This window comes from Eublepharis macularius, chromosome 16 (genome assembly GCF_028583425.1).
Source record: "Eublepharis macularius isolate TG4126 chromosome 16, MPM_Emac_v1.0, whole genome shotgun sequence".
In the NCBI taxonomy this organism is placed as follows: Eukaryota; Metazoa; Chordata; class Lepidosauria; order Squamata; family Eublepharidae; genus Eublepharis; species Eublepharis macularius.
The window spans coordinates 38,274,876-38,295,259 of NC_072805.1; the positions used below are offsets into that span (position 1 = coordinate 38,274,876).

Genomic DNA, 20,384 nt, shown 5'->3' on the forward strand with positions numbered 1-20,384 from the left:
TACCAGCATATAAGACAACCAATCTGTATCAGGTGTTTACTCTCCTAGTTGCCACGCTTGCCCTTATTTTCCTAGCGCCCAGGGCATAGAGTGCCATCCTATTTGAAATAAAAGGGTCTGTGTCTGAAAGTATAAAATTTAATGTATCAAAATCAGACACAAGATGAAGGCCAGATAAAATATTCGCGAGAAATTTTCCCCTTGGTTCCTGGTATAAGGGACAGTTTAAAAGATATTGTGGCAAGTCTTCAATTGAGGTTCCACAGATACATATACGCTGATCGATGAGGGTTTTTTTGGAATCACCGGAGTAGCATCTCAGTTGGCACAGACTAGAAGCGTAATGATGTAAATGCTACCCTGAGCTTATAGACTGTGATGTCAGTCAGGTAACGTGCTCTAGTATGGTCTTTTTTGATGGTTTTATACAGGGGTCATTTTGTAGAAAAAGAACTGGAGGAACGCATTAGCATAACTCATTAGCATAACTCATTAGCATGTGCCATGCCCCTTGACATCACCAGAAGGGTGTCATTAGCATAACTGATTTGAATATGCCACACCCCCTGACATCACCTATCCTGGCTGTTTTGGACCCAATCCTGGCCATTCAGGGCCGAAATTGGGCCCAAAATAGCAAAAAGGGGCTGAAAATGGCCAAAAAGGGACCCAAAATGGTCAGGATCAGGCTGCTGCTGAGCGGGAGAGTGATCCACCACCTGTCAGAGGTCCAATCTGGGCCATTTTGACCCCAATCCAGGCCAAAACGGCTGAGAGTCAGGTGGGCGGGGGCCACCTGTCATGTGACCTCTTTGGGGAATTGCCGGAACTCTGTTCCTGTGCGTTCCCCCTCAAAATGAGCCCTGGTTATATACCATGGAGCAAATTTTGTTTTACTGATTAAAAATTTATCAATTAGTGCATCCTCTTTGTAAACCCATTCCCATAAGTCAACATTGCTTCCTGAAGGTTGAAGTAATTCATCTGGGATCGTGTATCGTGATGCAATGTCATTAAGGAAGGCCGACCGGGTTTTGTCCTTATTTTGCAGTAGGTGATAGCTCCAAGTACTGAAGGAACCAGGGTCCGTTAGTTGGTATTTTTTTCTGCAATTTGAGAATCACCAAATGGGCGCATGCTCTGAAGGGAGACCGAGTTCGGCCCACACCAAGGCCGCTGGAGAAGTACACAGGTGCAATGACACAAACTAAGCACAACATAAACAAAACCTTAAGAAATGAGCTTCCCATTCCAGATCGAGAAAGGGCATGCACATACTCACTCCTATGGTAGGAAGATACAGTGGAATCAAAAGATACTATAATGTAGACAAAACCCTTATTGTTCATTTAAGAGGGAAAAAAGAACTATATGACAAGATATGCCTTTTAAAAATGTTAAATACATATTCTCTCTCTCTCTCTCTCTCTCTCTCTCTCTCTCCTTTCTCTGCATGTCTTTTTTAACCAAGTAGGACCTGAAAACTAATACACGAGGGCTTTTGAAGGGAATAAGATGGAAAAGCTATAACATGACAAAAAAACATTAAAAAGCCATAATATATAGAGGAGTAATTCTACGGAGTGGCTCTGCGTTGCGCAGTGTGTTGGTAACTGAAACCAGTCTCACAGTCCCAGCGCACAGGACTTTCATTTATGTTCTTTTATGATCTTCCTGTTTGCATTAGCACCACTAAAGTGATGTAGAACTTCAATAAAGGGTGAATAACCATGCCCCACTTTTCATTTTGTACCCTGGCGCAAATCAACAATTTCCCTTCGTCCCCCATTGCTCTCCCACCACCATCAAGCTCCTGCATAAAAGGTCCACAAAACCCAATCGTTTTGCCAGATGTTTTAAATTAATGCAGTGCCATGTGCAAGCACATCTGTCCATCGCACGCATTTCTTGCCACTGAGGCTAGATCGCTCACAGATTTACCGGGCCCATTTCATCACGGTTTCTTGAGCATGGGTAACTGGACACCACACCAGTTTGCAGGGCAGACAGAACTTGGGTTAGTGTTGAGAGATTGCATGTTAACTACAATGTGGATGTAGTTCATAACTGAACCCAGGAAATGGCAGTTACTAGAGTCCTTCATGACCACGGAAGCCCTTCTGGTCCTTTACAGCCCTTCAGGACCTGGGACCCACATAGCTAAAGGTCCCACTCCCCCAGTATGAGCCACCTCTGCTTGTCACAACAGAACCTTCTAGAGCAGGGGTGGCCAAACTTGCTTAATGTGAGAGCCACATAGAATAAACGTCAGATGTTTGAGAGACATGATGCACTGAAGTGACTTTAGATGAAGAGGCGGGTTTGGGGGAGTGTCCTGAAAGTGACATCACAGGAAGAGGTGGGGGTTTGGTGCAGTATGCTGGAAGTGACACCATCGGAAGTGGTGGAGCTTGGGAAGAGCCATCATGTGACCTTTGACTTGGACGTGACATCACGAAAGTGATGTCACATCCTTGCTAGGCTTCACCCCCAAAGTCCCCCAGGTATTTTCTGAGTCAGACCTGGCAACCCCAACATTTTGATTGAAAATATGAAAGACATGGAAATGAAGAAGGAAGGGGGAAAAGGAAAAGGGAGGGAAAGACATGGAAAGAAAGAAGGAAAGGGAGGGAGGGAAAGACATGGAAAGAAAGGAGGAAAGGGAGAGGAGGGAAGGGAAGGGAGAAAGGGAACTAAACTAAACTAAAATGTATGGCTACGGCAATACTTAGACACCTCCTGGAGCTGCACAATATGTCTAGAGCCACATGTGGCTTCTGAGTCACAGTTTGGCCACCCCTGTTCTAGAGATTCTCTCCCCTGCAAGGGTACAAACGAGGACTGTCTGATCACAGGTTTTTCCAGAGGCCGCTCCGATCCCATGGAACATATTTCAGAGGACATAAGAAGATCCACGGTTTTAGAGGGGACGTAAGACTGAACATTTTAGAAGGACTTTTTGACCTGTCCTGGCTTTGAAGGACAACTGATTGGATTCCTAAATTGGTTATTGGTGAAAATTTTCTTCTATGCTCTACCGTTGTTATCCACCTTGGCTCCAAGTTTTCTGGGGCAAAGGCAGGCTGATAAATGTTTGAAGTGGATAAAGGAACGGGAGACAGAAGTTGTGGGAGAAAAAAGGGTGTGCCTGAAGCTCATGCTCTAGTTTCTTCCTGCAACTCAGAGTCTCTCTACCGACATCTGATACGTACAAAACGTGTCGGGAGATGCAACGTTAGCTGGGAAGGGTAGTTTAAAAAGATGACGCTGGCGGCAGGGCAAAGGCTTTGCTATACACTGGAGCTGCGTGAAGGGGCTGTGAAATGCCAGAAGGGAAACTTCAGCCCATTAGAACCTTTCCAGGTCCAAGCCTGGCTCTGGAAGGCAGCTCCAGCCCATTTCCATTCCTCGCTGCTCTCTGGTTGTGATCCCACACAGTTTTAGACTGGAGAGGTGAAATTGACAGAGCCTTCTGGGAGGCGAAGATGGAATTAACAAACCCTCTGAGGAGTTCTCTCTGCCAGCTCTATCATTTTAAACTACGTTTCCAGGAGAAACATTGCATGTCCCTACACTTGACGAACACATGCCGAGCTGTTTTATGTGGAAAGATTCTCAGTTGTCCCCTCCTTCAAGGAGCATTTTACCCAGGTGGTACAGGAAGGAGCCACCCAACAGCAGATATTCCACCCATCCAATTTCAAGAAAGAAACAAGACTGGTTCAACTAAAAAAAACCCAGAGTGGGAACAGCGTTTGTTCTCCCTTAATCAAGGAGGGAGAGCTATGCATTTCCCAAATTTGCCCTTTCTAAAAACCCAAGTGGAATGTTTTCACTGGGGCAGGGGGTTCATCGCCTTTTTGGCAAGTCTACCTGGCTGCTCCATTCTGGCATTGCGGTTTTGAGGTTTGATTAGGATTAGAGGGATCGGTGTTCAAATCTCCACTCAACTGTGAAGATCAGTAAATGGCCCGGGGCCAGTTACTCTGTCCCTCAGACTCACCTCCCTCCCGTGAAATGAGAGGTGAAACAATGGAGGAATCATGTACGCCATCCAATACAATAGTAATTGAGAAAGTAAACTTTGCCTACTATTGTTCAAGAGAGTTTCTCTTTCCTTGCACCGTTAGGGGCAGGTATGGAAGGGTCTTTTTCCTTACAGTCAGGGGTTTAGAGAACACTCACTATCAAAGACTGGCAAGATCCTAGTTTGCTTATACTGGAAAAACTATCGTTCAGCAAAAACAAAGAATATGCTTTGCACACAACAAAAATGTTTTACAGACATAGCTAGAGAGTCCTGTAGGATGATGCCCTCCACAAAGCACCCCAGAAACACACATTCTATTTTTCTAAGAGCAAGATTCTAGTTGCACCTTAGAGACCAACTAGCTTTCCAAGGTATGAGTTTTTGAGAGTCAAAGTTCCCTTCATCTGATGAAGGGAGATTCGGCTCTTGAAAATTCATACCCTGGAAGGTTAGTTGGTCTCTAAGGTGCAAATCGTGCTCTTCTACCTGAAACTATTTTTCTAGGCCAAGCTCAATAAGCATTTTGCAATGGACAGAGAGCGTAGGCAGGAAGGAAACTGATGTTTGGAAAATAAAATAAAGAACCATCCCACTGGCCTGCAAACCCATCCGTGTGCAAAAAGAGGCTCACATGATCATCGTCCCAGGAGTTTAAAGGATTACTTTGTGGTGGTGAGTACCATCAGGTCATAGCTGACTTATGGTGACCCCTGGTGGGGTTTTCATGGCAAGAGACTAACAGAGGTGGCTTGCCGTTGCCTGCCTCTGCAACCTTAGTCTTTGTTGGAGGTCTCCCATCCAATTACTAACCAAGGCCGACCGTGCTTAGCTTCTGAAATCTGACAAGATCAGGCTCACTTGGGCTATCCAGGTCAGAGCTCTTGTTCATTTACCCACATATTAATTTAGGTCCTGTGCATGTTAGGTACAAACTTCCTAAGCTAGGAAATGCATGGTTGTTGTGGGTTTTCCGGGCTGTATTGCCGTGGTCTCAGTGACACTGAGAGATCTCTGTCTTTTGGTGCTACACCTCTGAAGATGCCAGCCACAGCTGCTGGCGAAACGTCAGGAACTACAATGCCAAGACCACGGCAATACAGCCCGGAAAACCCACAACAACCATCGTTCTCCGGCCGTGAAAGCCTTCGACAATACATCTAGGAAACAGCATCTCCCTTGTCTCATCTAACCTCTCGTCTAACCTCCTTATAATCCTTCTACAGGCAACGCAGAACAGTTCACTTTCAGAGAGATTTTGCATTCGGAGCCCGAGGTCAATCTTTCGGTGTACAGACTATGAATTGTTACGGCCGAATCAATCATGTTTTAACAGCCGAGATTTTAGTGACATTGTTTTTAAAAAGAATGGGCTCTTAGCCACCTCTACCATATGGAGAAGCAGGATATACATTTCTATACAAAATAAACAGATATATAGAGAGGCAGTCATCCTCTGGATTGTTGGGGAAGAGTCTTTTGGGAACAAGCTGTTACCAAGATACTAAGCAAGAATGTCACGATTTCTATTCTCTCTGCTCCAGTTATCCTGTTGCAACCAAAGAATCCAGTTCCTTGTGGCTTTACATTTATGGGAACTCAGGTGGCAAAGCAGGACTTGCGCATCTTTCCCTCCTTTTGAAGAGTTCTGGGAAGCACACATGGGGTTTAATCCATTATATCCTCTATGGGATAAAGTTATGGCTGAGAATCGAGCTTAATTAAGGCCACTGACTGTGCATCACAAGAGACTGGGGTTTTGAACTCACACCTTCCCAGTGCAAGGTGATAAGCGCATGTTTCTGGAATCCACACATTCTACTGTAGGGAAAACTTCCAAATACTCCTTTTGCATGTCGTGCAGGAAATGCAGAGGTTTGGAGATCTTTGGACCTGTACTCTATGGCTCTGGTTCTGCCTACACAGGCAGCCCACTGCTTTCCATCATACCAGGTAACAGTCCTAAAAAGGACTAACTCTGCTACCCACTGTCTGCCCTTTTTCCTGCTCACCAGCTTACTGGTTTACCATTCAGGCCACCATCTTAAGGACAAATATCTCCCACTTTTCATCTCGCTGTCTCTCTAAAAGTCTGCACTCAGATACGATGAGCAAGCTGGAGTTAGTTTACGAAGGGCACAAACCTAGTCTTGCTGGCTTTGGTCACATGCTCACTGACTCCCCACTATCATATTTCCACCCCACCCCTTCGCTAAGGACCTCAGAGAAATGACACACACAGTTCTCTTCTCCTCCATTCTGGCCTCACAACTTCCCTAAGGGAAGTAGATTAGGCTGAGAGAGTGGCCGTGGCTGAATAGGGGGTTAAGTCCAGGGCCGTTTCCACACATCTTTAACTAGCGCAAAACTCATGGAACGAGGGTGTCTTCCTGGCGCAATTTCTGACGTCATCGTGGCGTGATGACGTCAGAAATCACGCCAGGAAGACACCCTCATTCCGTGAGTTTTGCGCGAGGTAAAGACGTGTGGAAATGGCCACGGTCTGCAACTTACCTGACACTCTAACCCTTGCACCACACCAAGACTGAAGACGGAAGTCTTCAGCTGACACTCCAATTAGTTATAGTTATCTGACGAAACTTATAAACTGGAAATCTTATTGGCCTTTAAGGTGGTAGTCAATTTGAAACTTGCCCAATTAGTTCTGGTATCTAAAGATGAGTGCTTCAGGAAACTAAACTCTTGGGGTTTTTCCTCAGTAACAGGGTGAGGCAGACATTTTCTCTTTCTCTGTAACATGTTCTTTATCCTGTAAAATGCTTGTCACATATGACACCAGAGATTACAAATCTCATGTTCTCTCTTAAACAAGAGGCACGGAGTTTCTAATCAAACAGTGCGGTTAGATAAACAAGTGAACTTGCAGTTCTGATCTGAGCTCCAGAGATAAAGGAAAACCCTGTGATTTATCACTGCCCTTACATCAGATTTCTTTTGTCTGTAGAGGTATTTAATGTGTGCTGAAAATGTGTATGGCACTGACAACTTGTCAGGCTGATAGAGTTTTGAGTCCACAGCTGTGAAACTTTGCATATGTGTGTATCTCTGTTCCTTTGTGGATTTTTGTTTATTCTGAACTTGTTCCTGTTCTCAAACAAAAGGTCTTTCACAGATCACTGTTTTCAGGTTCACGTGGTAAACCAGCCATTACAAGGGATTCTTAACTTCCGTTTGTTTCTGGATCGAAATCTTAGTAATTGGCTAAGAGACACACCGGAGTTTGTTAAGACATTAGCATTCAGATGTCACAACGAACTGAAACCAGACTGAAGACTTCTGTCTTCAATCCTGGGGTGCCACACAAGGGGAAGGAATGCACAAGAGCCCAACAATAAACCAGTTTTGTGCCTGTATGACATCTGAGTAGAGAGATTAAGACATCCTACAGCTTGGAATCACAATCATCAATTGTATTTCCTCTTGCTGTTTGACAATAACACCTACGGGCCAAATTCAGGTTACACTAAGATTCTGGTGTACGTTCATATTCACTTTCCCGCAAACGCATAGAGCTAATAACCTTCAGAAGCAAAAGTTCTTTTCTCAAGTAACCCTTTTTATTTTACATCCATTTCTAAAGGTGTCAAGAATGCCGTTAACACGAAGAGAACCCTGAACGCTGTTATAATTTATCTTTATTTCAGTCTTTTCACATCCTCAGGAACGCAAGCTCTGGGTCTTTACCGATGTACCAATCACCAATCCATCAGCCACAACAGTCCACCCTTTCTCATTTCTCCCGAAATAGAGAAATATACAAACGTTACAATTTTGAGATCGAAGTTGAGAAATTCCCATTAAAGTGGCTTTTATATAATTAGATTGGAATGAAGGTGGAACGGTGCCCATTGCAGGAAACTTCAAAGCAGCTATACCTGAGAAAATCATAACCCGTTTCAATGTGCCCACATGAAGAAAGAATGGCTCTCGGGAGAATAAAGAGTATATTAGTCTCTGTATGTAATGGGGTTTATTGGCCATATGGAACCGATATAAAAATTGTGTTGCAATGGATAGGTTTTGGAGAAAAGACGGGAACACAACACGCACAAAACATAGTTTCTGAATAAAGCTCGACATCTTTCAGACAAAGTGGAAGAAACCTGAAAACATTTACCTGATTGGGTCACAGATGAGTCCCAATTCAACGTAAAATCGGATGACTCGCCCTCTTCGACTGAAAAGAAAGAAGAGTACAATTTTTAATTTCTACATTCGTTTCAGAGAGGCAGCAACTACCCGCAAACACATCATGCTCTTAAAAACAGTTTGCCTCAAAATAGTTTCCATCAAGTCATTAATATTTTTAAACTTCTTGCCATCATATTTATCTGACAGCACCCCCCAAGATATTAATAAATCCACCTGCATTGCATTTTGCACTCTGGCTACCTTCCAGTTCTTCCTCCACACTACATTTGTTCTTACAATGACCCTGAAAGCTGACCATCTACATTCCCATTTCACTGATGGAAAACTGAGTCCGGAAGCAGGGATCCAAACCCCATTCTTCCAAGGCCAATGTCCCAATGAGCTAATCAAGTCCTTGAGTATTCTGACACAGACGTCCCCCACTTCTGTTTCAGTTTACTGCTTTGTGCTTGCACTACTATGCAGTTTTAAGAAAGGGGAAAATTCTTATCTGCACAAAACTGTGGGTGTACATTTTTTAAAACACGCATCTGTACCATTGGTAGGGATGCTGTCCTCGAGGTGGAGAACGGAAACCTCTTAGAATTACAGCTGGCCTTCAGACATCTGTTCCCCTGGAGAAAATGGCTGCTTTGGAGGGAGGACTCCGTAGCATTATACTGCACTGAGGTCCCTGCCTTCCCCTAACTCTGCCTTGCCCAGACTCCGCTCTAGGGATTCCAGGTCCCCCGGTGTGGGCAGGGGATCTCCCACTCCCACCCTTCCCCTCTGCCATCACACATGGTCGGCGAGGGGGGGAAGGTGGGGAAACAGGTCTCTCGGGCACGTTCCCAGGAAGCTGTGATGACGTCACTCCCAGGAGTGATGTCACTGCGCTGCCCCAAGAGCACTAGCACAAGGAATGACAAGAGAACGACGAAAAGGTGGGTGCTAGGTCCCTCCTTCCCACAGGGAGGGTAAGGGGACCCGGCAACCGACTCCACCCTCAAATCTCCTGGAATTTCCCAAACCAGAGTTGGTAACCCTGACAATTAGAACGAAGACCATGAATGGGGGAACGGCACACCCACACAGGAAATTAAAAAGAGGAAAGCATCTCTTGACAATATCCAAAGTAAAACATTTTTTAAATGCCTATAGATTTGCAAGGCTGACATGTACACAGCACTAAACTGTGCTGTAGCACAGTGGTTAAGTGGTTTGGCTGCAAATCAGCACTCTACTGGTTTGAATCCCGCTACGGCCATGAGTTCAACAGGTGGCCTTGGATAAGCCACTCCTCTCAGCCCCGGCTCCCCAGCTGTATTGTGGGGATAATAATAACACTGACTTGTTCACCGCTCTGGGTGAGTCACTAATCTGTCTAGAAGAGTGGTATATAAGCACAGTCATCATCATCATCATCATCATCATTTTATGCATTTGGGTAAATTCAGGATAATCAGAAATCTACATTTCACTCCAACTGGTCTCGGTACAATAAAAGCAACCAGAAACCTAGTTCCATTTTTTACTTCTTCTCTGTCCTCAATTGTCTTGCTATCCTGTGATTTTTTAAAAGCTGTTAATAAACTGATTATAAAAGTCATTTACAGGCAAGCTTGCAAGGCTATAAGACACTCTCAGTGCAATCCTAAAAAGAGTTTCTCCAGTCTAGGCCCAGTCAATGGGCTCAGACCAGAGTAACTGTTCTTAGGATCGCACTGTTTGGCTCTTAACAGGCCTCATTTAATCACAAAGAGTGATTCTAAAATACAGAGCTCACCATTTCACTTTAAATTCATTCAGACACACACACAACGCAATTTCAACGGGATTTAATGGAAGTTTCCCGAACAGACCTTAGAGCAGTTTATGGCCTTTAGATTAAATTTTTATTCTCTGGAAGCCCAGTGCCCACTCGCCCTCTGGGCTGGGCACAGCTTTGCAGCTAGCCTACCAAATTGATAGGGAGGGGGTTAAAAAGAAATTGGAAACAGTAACGACTCTTTTAATATGAATGATAAATGTCTGATGCGCTCTAATCAATACTCGACTGCTACAATTTATGAAGTTTTGATGGAGGGGTATATTTACGATGGAAACTAAAGTAATTTAAGTTTGTGATTTCTCCTTAGGGTTAGCAGCCCTCACCAGGAGCATTTTAGGGGCAGAATCTGGGGAAAGGGAGCATCACAAATGTTGTGACATCACACCTTGCTGAGTGCTCAGATGTGACCTTTGCAACACTCTAGGGATCTGGTAAAGACCAGAGAGATTGTGGAAATTCCTAGACCATCATAGATGCTGCGATGTCACTTCTGGGTGCTCAACCAGAAGTAATGTCATGATGTTCACACCTATGTTCCTCTTAAAGTTGCCAGGTCTCCTTGCCTTCTGGTGACATCATTTCCGAGTGACATCATTGCACTGGCGCAGGACTGTGCGTGCTTCATAGTGGACCAATATGGACCCCAAACAAGCCCAATTTGGCCTGTTCGGGGCCGAAAACAGGCTGCTGCACTGAGCGGGAGTGCTCTCAGGACAGCAACATGATGCCACTCCAGGGAAGTGACATCATCACGCTGCCACGGAAGCACACCTGGGAGGACCATTCCTGTACCTTCCCCCTCACCAGCCAGGTGAGTGGTGGCAGGGGGTGACGGTGGGAGCAGAGGATACCTCACTTCCACCAGGGGACTGGTAACCCTAGTCCCGCCTCCATTTTTCCCTCCCTTAGCTTCACTTGAGCATGCACAGAAGCCAGAACACGGAGGCGGGAGTTTTCACAAGGAAAAAATACGACATGTAATCTTTTCATGAATACAAAATATGTGACACAGGGGTATTTAACGGATGGGTAAGGAGTGGAGAAGTCTATTTTTTTAAAAAAATTCAGAACTGAGGTGTTTAACCCAAATGCCTCAGCTATCCCAGGGGAAATGCTGGCTTCCACAGGACTGGAAGATTCCAGAAATTTCAACTCATCTATCAGCTCTGAAAAACCCAGCCAGCGTGGAAATCTACCCAAGATGCTTTGCTGCTTATAGGACCACTGCAGTACAGCTCTGATGGTCCCAGGACGAGGATAGAAGGGAGGTCAAACCACAGCCAACAGAACAACACAGGCCTCCCTGTGCATTGGACGGCTAAAACTGATGCTTTCCATATTTTAGGGATGCCATCAAGTTCACAAACCAGCACCGAAAAGCTCTGACCCTAACTAGGTTTTGCTTTTCAGAAAGAGGAGAAGAACCGCAATCTCACGTTTCCTCAACCTCAGAGCAAGACTCCATGCGAGTGGTGGCCCATAGCCAGATTTTCCCCTGCCATCCTTAATAGGGCCTTTATACATAACCCCTTTCATAGCCCATGAAAGAGACAAGAGGGCGTTTTACACGGCTTATTTAGCTAGTTCACAGCCGAGACTCACGCAGGTTCTTCAGCCGCTTCTCTATGGAGTTGGTAATAGGGATTGGCAGAGTGTATATGGGAACGGGGAGGGGTGGGAGAAAGCGGTTTTGTTCTGTTGGCAAAAAAAAAAAAATACCCTGCATGGAGAAATAGGTGGGAATGAAATCCAGGCCGTTAGAAGCATGCTGGTCAACAGAAAAAGGGAACAGAGAAGAGAATGTATTACTAATTTTGACTGAAGAGAGAAAGGTGTTTTTTTAAAAAAAGAAATCAAAAAGGAAGACGCAAAGGTGATCAAAACAGCAAGCAAAACAAAGAGATACCTCTAGCTGGTTTGTGCAAAGAAGATCTCATTACAAGTGATTAAGTCCTCCAGGACATTAATATTCCAGTGAAATCTGTCTCGTTTCCTGCTTCCCAGACATAGCAAGGAGGAAAGAATGGCTGAGTTCCGAAGGGCTCCCTTCAGACAGCACACTAATGCTAACAATGGTTTGGTACAATGTCTGAATGGACAAACCATGGTTTGCAGTCAGCCAGGGAACTGAAACCAGAAAGCCATTTGCCAACTCAGATTTGCAAACTTCAGAGAGATCTAACTAGGATTTGGTGGAAGGCACAAATTGGCAAAGCTTCGTTTTTGACCATGGCTTCTCAGCCAGAGATCACAGCATAGGCCTTTCCCACCAGCCCTTGCGCCCCTCCAGCCTCACTCACCTGGCCAGTGGGGGAGAGAAGTGCATGTGGGCTTTCCCCATCCCACTGAACTGGCTTCAGAGCACACAGTATTTCCTGCTTTGTGCTAGAAAATGGTGTCATTTTCCAGCCACAGCTCTTCCTTTGTGCTGGAAAACAAGGAAGGAAAGGCCGGACTGACTGAAGTCAGTTCAGTGGGATGGGGGAGTGTGAGAGCTCGTGTGCAGGAGGTAAGTACCTCGCTGCCCCCCCCCAAAGCTTCGCACCCCTGCTTTGGCCCCTGGCAACCCTATCCCTGCACAAGACGGGAGCACAGCAGAAAATCAAAACGGGCAAGCTGCCCTACCTAACGACTGGGATGTCAAACCAGGGCTTGTGTTCTAAACTGAAGTTAGCATAAACCACACTTTGGCATGAACTGAACTGAGCCATACCTGGCTAAATACACTCCCGGATAGTATCAACTGAAAAGAGATCTAAGCAAAACCTCAGACCACAAGGGAAAGTACTGGGGGGGGGGGAGAACTCAACAGTTGAGCACATCCTCCATGTGCACTTGGTTCCAGGTTCAGTCTGCACACTGCTTCCTTCCATGTAACAACGTTTAGCCTCCTGGCTCCTCGGAGCTAAACTATAAGAGACGAATTACATGAGGACGCTCATGTGAAGGCAGTCGCAATGTTAGCCGGGAAGCCGAGTTTTAAAAGAGATCGGAAGGCTCTGTCAATTTCCCCTCTCTGCAGAGCCTGCAAAGATTGCTCCTCAGAGGGTTTATTTCCTCTTCACCTCCTAGAAGGGGAGGTAAAACTGACAGAGCCTTCCAGAGGCAAAGAGGAAATTAACAAACCCTCTGAGGAGTGATCTTTGCTGGCTCTGTAGAGAGGAGAAATTGACAAAGCCTCTGAGGAGTGATCTTTGCTGGCTCTGTAGAGAGGGGAAATTGACAAAGCCTTCCAATCTCTTTTAAAACTCAGCTTCCCGGCTAACATTGCGACTCCCTTCACGTGTCCATCCTCGTGCAATTCGTCTCTTGTAGTTTAGCTCTCAGACACAGTTCCAATATATTTTCTCCATCAAACTGCATACTTCTCAGAACCACATAAGAGAGTCATTCCCTCAGTATAGTAAACTGACATCTTGGGAGAAACACACCTTAAATCTACCCATCCTCCTCAAAACCAGTCAGCCTAGGATCTGGGAATCTTACGTTTGAAATCCCAGTCTGCCATGGAAACTTGCTGTATGACCCAGGGCCAGCCACGCACTCTCAGTTTCATCTACCTCACAGAGTTGTTGTAAGGATAAAATGGAGGAGAGAAGACTGATGTAAGTTGCTTTGGGTCCCAACTGGGGGGAAAAGACAGAGTATAAATGAAATGAATAAATAAATAAAGATTAATGATTCAATCAGCTTTTCATGCCTAAAGTTCTTGGTCCTTATTAGGAACACCCCCCATCCCATATCATACTTGATTACTCACTGAAATCTGAAATAAACTTTCTAATCTTTTATTAAAAAGAGTTGCGGTTGAGGTTGAGGGGGTGGTCAGCACGGAACAGTGTAGAGAGTGTTTGGTTTTAACGTGGGAGATCCCAAGTCATAAATCGCAATGGGTGGGCTTGCTCGGCTGCCACTCCGAGCTCGAAGCCCAGAAAATATACTATCAAAGGCCATTAATAATATAAGCAAACTCTGTATTCAGGTAATTATCTGCCATAAAGCCATGACCAATGGGCCACATTCCGGTCCGAAATGTGCCTAACAGCGATACGAGTACTGTGACTGTAGCATATTTTAGAACTCTGATTTTAGAAGGGCAAATTGACAGGTAGGGAAAGACTTTTTTCGTTATAACTCTTTCACAGATAAACTTTCCACCGACTTAGCTTCAGAACACACACAGGCAAGACTGGCTGTACCAAACCAATGTAGCATTTGTCCCTTATATATTTTTATATATATACGCGCGCACATCCTGTTCATTGGGGAAGTCCATTAATTATTCCTAGCATTATAAATCAGTCTTCGCCTACCTTTCTATGCCTCAGCCTTAAAAAAAAATACGCACACCATGTTTTACTGCTAATCCTTGGAAGTTATGATTTTCTTTTCCACTGCCCAGCTATTAATTCCTGAGTAAGTAGCACAGGAAAAGGGGAAAGAGGCCATTTTTCCTGACTAGCTCTTTTAATGGGTGTTTCCCAGACAGCTGCTTCCTCCAGCCCTCACTGTGCTTCTGCGATTGGCAGGCTTGCTGATTCAGCGCTACCCAACACACGCAAGCCAGAAAGGAACAATTCTAGTCCACGTTCTGATCTCCAAAAAGACGCATTGGTTCAAACACCACTTCCGATACCCCTGTTTTTAGGGAAGAAGCTTAGTGGCAGAGCGTCTACTTTGCCTGTAGAAGATCCCAAGCTCAATCTCCGGCAGTGCCATTTGAAATATCTCACATAACAATAACAACAATAACAGCAATGGCAACAACAATAACATTATTTGATTTATGTACCCCCCCCCGTCAAGACAACTTAACGCCCACTCAGAGCGGTTTACAAAGCATGTTATTATTATGCCCACAACAACAATCACCCTGTGAGGTGGGTGGGGCTGAGAGAGCTCCGAGAGAGCTGTGACTGACCCAAGGTCACCCAGCTGGCTTCAAGCAGAGGAGTGGAGAATCAAACCCGAATCTCCAGATTAGAGTCCTGCTGCTCTAAACCATTACACCAAACTGGCTCTCCAGGTAAAAGGACAGGTAAAAGAAAAGCCCCTTGCTGCCCAAGACTCTGGAGAGCAGCTGCCCAAGTCTACAATGCATGAACCAATGGTATGGCTAGGGTTGCCAATCTCCGGGTAGAGCCTGGAGTTTTCCTGGAATTACAACGGTTCCCCAGGCTAGAGAGATCTGTTGGATTCTATGGTAGACCAAAGAGTGTAGGAGCAATGGAAGCCCTGGAATGAAACCACGTCTCTGCTGAGCTTCCGGCCCAAACTCTGCTCTCCCCAAATGCTATCCCCAAATCTCCAGGAATTTCCTAAACCTTGATCCAATTCAGTATAAAGGAGCTCAATTGCTACTATCTCTAGGAAGGTCAGTACAAGTGCTGACCTTCTAGGGTGAACTCCTATACCAAGAAGAGCCTAATTTCTTCGCCAAGTTGGGGGCTTTGTCCCTCTTCTGATATAAAAATAATCAGATACATCCCCTTAATATATGAACAGGGAAGACACACAAATTAACTCTTGTTCCTGAGGCCCAAGCTCTCCAGCATGGAAAGTTTTTCAAACTTGATCTTTAGACGCTTCAGCTCAACCAACCATTTTGCTGAAAAAGATCTGGATTCTCCATCCTCCTCTCAGGCCAAGTCATCGCTCAGGGCGTGAGGATAAGGTATTTCTCCGGTATATATTCGGACCGGATATACCGAATCTCACACCCTTAACTGGTTTTTATTGCATTATTTTAGTTTTTAGTTTTTGTCATCTGCCTTGAGTATCTGTGAGACAGGTGGCCTATAGATGAAGTCAATAAATACAAAAACGGTCCTTTAACGGAATGAAACTTTCCTGTTTCTTACTTCCAGCCTTGTCCCAATACCAGGAATGAGCCAGGCTGGAAAGAAAACTACCTGCAGAAGCAAAGAGAATGGAAATAAAGTTGACTGAGGGCCAAGCTATAAGTGATGAATGACACTTGAACAGCAAGTGGATCGAGTGGAGCGCAAGTGGAGGGCAAGTGAACAGGGAGAAATAGGGCGAAGCTACAAGTGACGAATGACACTTGAACAGCAAGTGGATCGAGTGGAGCGCAAGTGGAGGGCAAGTGAACAGGGAGAAATAGGGCGAAGCTACACGTGACGAATGACACTTGAACGGCAAGTGGATCGAGTGGAGCGCAAGTGGAGGGCAAGTGAACAGGGAGAAATAGGGCGAAGCTACAAGTGACGAATGACACTTGAACAGCAAGTGGATCGAGTGGAGCGCAAGTGGAGGGCAAGTGAACAGGGAGAAATAGGGCGAAGCTACACGTGACGAATGACACTTGAACGGCAAGTGTATTTCTCCCTGTTCACTTGCACTCCACTCAATCCACTTGCCGTTCAAGTGTCATTCGTCACTTGTAGCTTGGCCCTGAGGTAACAAGGGTCCCCAAAAGGGCCCCACCTTAAGTTGTATTATTCAAGAAAAGCAACAACCCTAAACAGATTTCAGTGAAATTTTCTTCTAGGTAATTATGGATTGAGGATCAGAATTAAAGTATTTATTCTTTGACAGATAATGTAGTCTTGCTGTATGTGTGCACACACACACACGTGCATGCATACAAGTAAGAGCGTTGACATTCCCCAAACTTTCTCATTGTAATGCTATTATATCCCAAGATAAAAAAATATACATATTTCTTCATTTTTCAACAACAAAAAGAATACTGGAGAGTATAAATTTGCATTTATGATCTTGTCTGGTTCCAAAGTTTCCTTTTTAAAAAAACAGAGTCTGCATTTAGTTCAGCCTTTCAAGGAGGAAAGGGGTCCCAATTGCATGCAGATATGCCGAGCATGCTTTAGCAATCGAGTGGGGGGGGGCGGGGAAAATCAAACACAACTACAGAAGCGGCAAGTTGGCTACTGCCCTGGCAACATAGATGGATGAATTAAAAGAAGTGGTTTCTGGAACACAAAGAAGACTCAGTGATGCCTTACAGGACTGCTCTTAGGTAAGTCATTTGGGAATTGTGGGCTTAGACCGCATTCCATTTTGGTAACATGAAAACGCTCCTTTACGTCACTCCTGAAGAGAAACTACTAATACACACAGCTGACTGTCCAATTCCAGAACTGCCAAGCCGCTCCATTCCACAAAACTCAGAAATACCAAAGTCTGTCTCCAAAGCTGCAACCTTGTTGTGTTTGTGCCTAACCGTAACAAGGTTGCTAGGTGTCAGGCTACGGGTCCCAAGACTCAGGGCTTATTGTCAGGGCCACCAGCTAGGTCACAGACTCAATAACATCTTCCAACACTTCCAAGCACGTATACTTGTCTCATACCCTTCCAACAATGAGTGCTGGACAGCATACGTGGCACTTTTTGATTCCACTGTATTCTCATAACAACCCTTGATATCGGTTAGTAGCAGGGTTGCCATATCCCTGGGGGGCTAAACCGGGGGATGGGGAGGCATCTACACTAAATTGGGAAGCGATTTTTATTCAATCAGCCTCCAGCACGACCCATTACTTCCATATCGCACCAGGAATGACATCGTTCCTGGTGTGATGCAAGGTACATAGGGCTGCTCTGCTGTACACAGAAGCGCACTTTGCTCCCACCACTACATTCTTGCACCCAGGGCTTTTTTTCTGGGAAAAGAGGTGGTGGAACTCAGTGGGTTGCCAGCACAGGGGGCAACTCTTGGCGGGAGGTGGTGCCCCCGGTACCACATGTGCGCACGCAAAGGGCACACATGCTCCCAGGGCCAATGACGTCACTTTGGGTCAGCTGGGACAAGGGGGGAGTTTTTAAAAGTTTAAATCGCTCTCAGCGAAAATGGTCACATGGCTGGTGTCCCCGCCGCCTGATCTCCAGAGGGGAGTTTAGATTGCCCTCCACGCCGCCAGCGGCGCGGAGGGCAATCTATACTCCCCTCTGTCTGGAGATCAGGGGGCAGGGCTACCAGCCATGTGACCATTTTCAAGAGGTTCCGGAACTCCGTTCCACCACGTTCCAGCTGAAAAAAAAAGGGTACTGCAAGCCAAGTTAGTAGGGTTGCTAGGCCGAGTTTCACAACCAGAGGAGGGGATCAGGGGCCAAGGGCGTGGAGTCCTGTCAGCAAGATGGCCGATGCCACTACGTCACTTCTAGGTACAACCCAGAAGCGACAATGGGTAGCTCTAGAAATCACCTCAACTCTCTGATCCGGCATTCCTAGAGCTACCTACTGTTACTTCCCGGCTATACCAGGAACTAACCTGGATCCTTTTTCTTATTTTATTTAGGGGAGTTCCATGCGAGCTCTGGAGCTCTGACACTTAACTGGAATTGCTGGGTCATAGGGTGTGTGTGTGTGTGTGGTGTGTGTAACTTTAAACCTCCATGAATGTGGATGGTCCCACTAGAAAACACAAACCACAAGGGCCAGGCCAAGTTTTCCTAGTGTTCATATTTCACAGTGAGAGGAGAAATGTGAGGAGGACAGAGTTATCTCCAAAAGTGCAGCACTCCCCTAGGGGGAAAAAGGTCACCTTGTGCAGTGAAATTGGAATCCCTCCCTTTCCTTTGCCAAGAAAAAGGAAGGGACTCAGTTGGAATCTGCCTAGAGCTCCCAATCGCCACTCTTGAGTGTTCCCAAAACCACTTCAAGGGAGACGAAACCCGGCAATACACAGAGCTTTGCCCAGAGAGAGGAGGCATCCATCTTCCTCCACATAGTGCTGTGGGTGAAGCCAACATTTCCCTTCTTTATGAATCATTTTATTAAGAGAGTCTCTCCATCCCTGCTCAGTCCTATAAAAACACCATGTGCCAGTTTTTAAAAACTGCCTTAACAGTCTCATAAGATAGAAATTTCATAATTGGGGGAAGTGGTGTTGCTCAAATTCCCAGAAGTCTCAAACACTTTTGGCTGCATTTAAGAGTTGGTATTGGATATTTTGGGAATTTTATCTCTCACAATGTATGTACTTCTACAGCATCAAGTTTAATTTGAGGGCCAGGGGAAGGGGTGTTTAAAAAAAAAAAAACACCCCGTAAACTGAAAACTAATATTTTTTATAACAATCTGCACTTCTTCCTAACATACCATAAATACATTTAAACATCTTGTTAAACATGCAATTTACAGTAAAGGAGGTTATAGGGGAATGCAGTTTGTACCCCAAAGTGGCAAACAAGCCAAACACCAAGGGAGGCAGGCAAAGAGCTGGTTTTAGATCTCCCACCAAGAACCATTTTTAAGCCACATTCAACTTCAAACCTTGGCAATGAATTTTTTAAAAAATACACCACAACGCACAGCTCAAATGTTTTGTAAGTCTGAACGGATTTCCCCAGCGTGGCAATCATAATATTTTTACAGTTAAAAGATCCACTGCCTTAATAAAGCATGATTTGTGTATTTAGAAAAATTCATTAGAGCAGACATTACCAGATATTTTTATTTTAATGTATTTATTTTGCAACCTAATTTGGGCACGCTACTTCAAACGAACGCTTAGAGCTCCCCAGCTCCTTAGTCGTACGCTAATAACGTCTAATAATTAATAAAGGCATGTAAATTCTTAACTCCCAGAACTATTTCAGACTTCCTGTCTTTACACTGCTTGTCGCATCTCTGTGACTGGCATCTACACAACTTTGTTTTGGAAAATGCTGAAAAAAATCCTCAGCTTTATCGCCTTATTTTGCTGGTGAATATTTAAGACAAGAGTTAAGCTGCTTGTGTGTAAACCGGTGCACAAATGGATCAAGGCCTTTGTAAAGGATCAGGGGATCCCATTCCCCCAATAGGGGTGAGGAATCTCCCACTCTCAGCCTCCACCCGCCATCACCACTCACCTGGTCGGCGGGGGGGGGGAGGAGGAGGCACAGGAAATGGGCCCAGCACTTCCTTATTGCACTAGGAATGACATCATTCCCAGAGCATCAAGGAAGTTCTACGCAGCACACACACATTTTGCGTGCACACAGGATAAGTACTCCCAATGTGCATGCCCCCCCCCAAGCCTCCAGTCCCCTGGTTTGTGCTCTGGGGGACCTGGCAACTCTAGGACCCCCCTTCTCCAGCCTTGGAGATCTACCAAAATTGGAACCAAAATCCTTATCACTTTAAGCGCACGAGTTTGGGCATTGGATCCCAATTTACTCACAGTTTGGTGTAGAGCCAGTTTGGAGTAGCAGTTAATAGTGTGGGACTCTAATCTGGAGATCAGGGTTTGATTCCCCACTCCTCCACTTGAAGCCAGCTGGGTGACCTTGGGCTAGTCACGGCTCTCTGGAGCGCTCTCAGCCCCACCCACCTCACAGGGTGTTTTGTTGTGGGGATAATAATGACATGCTTTGTAAACCGGTCTGAGAGCCAAGCTACAAGTGACG

At 45.3% G+C, this 20,384-nt stretch overlaps 1 protein-coding gene across 2 annotated transcripts in view; it reads right to left on the minus strand.

The window, feature by feature from the left end:
- Positions 1 to 20,384, minus strand: part of ZNF423 (zinc finger protein 423) — a 358,203-nt gene that overhangs the window by 288,492 nt on the left and 49,327 nt on the right. For both annotated transcript variants that reach the window (XM_055000810.1, XM_055000809.1), the window contains exon 2: positions 8,166 to 8,225. In XM_055000810.1, the coding sequence (XP_054856785.1) occupies positions 8,166 to 8,225 (60 nt within the window). The remainder of the gene's footprint in view (positions 1 to 8,165; positions 8,226 to 20,384) is intronic.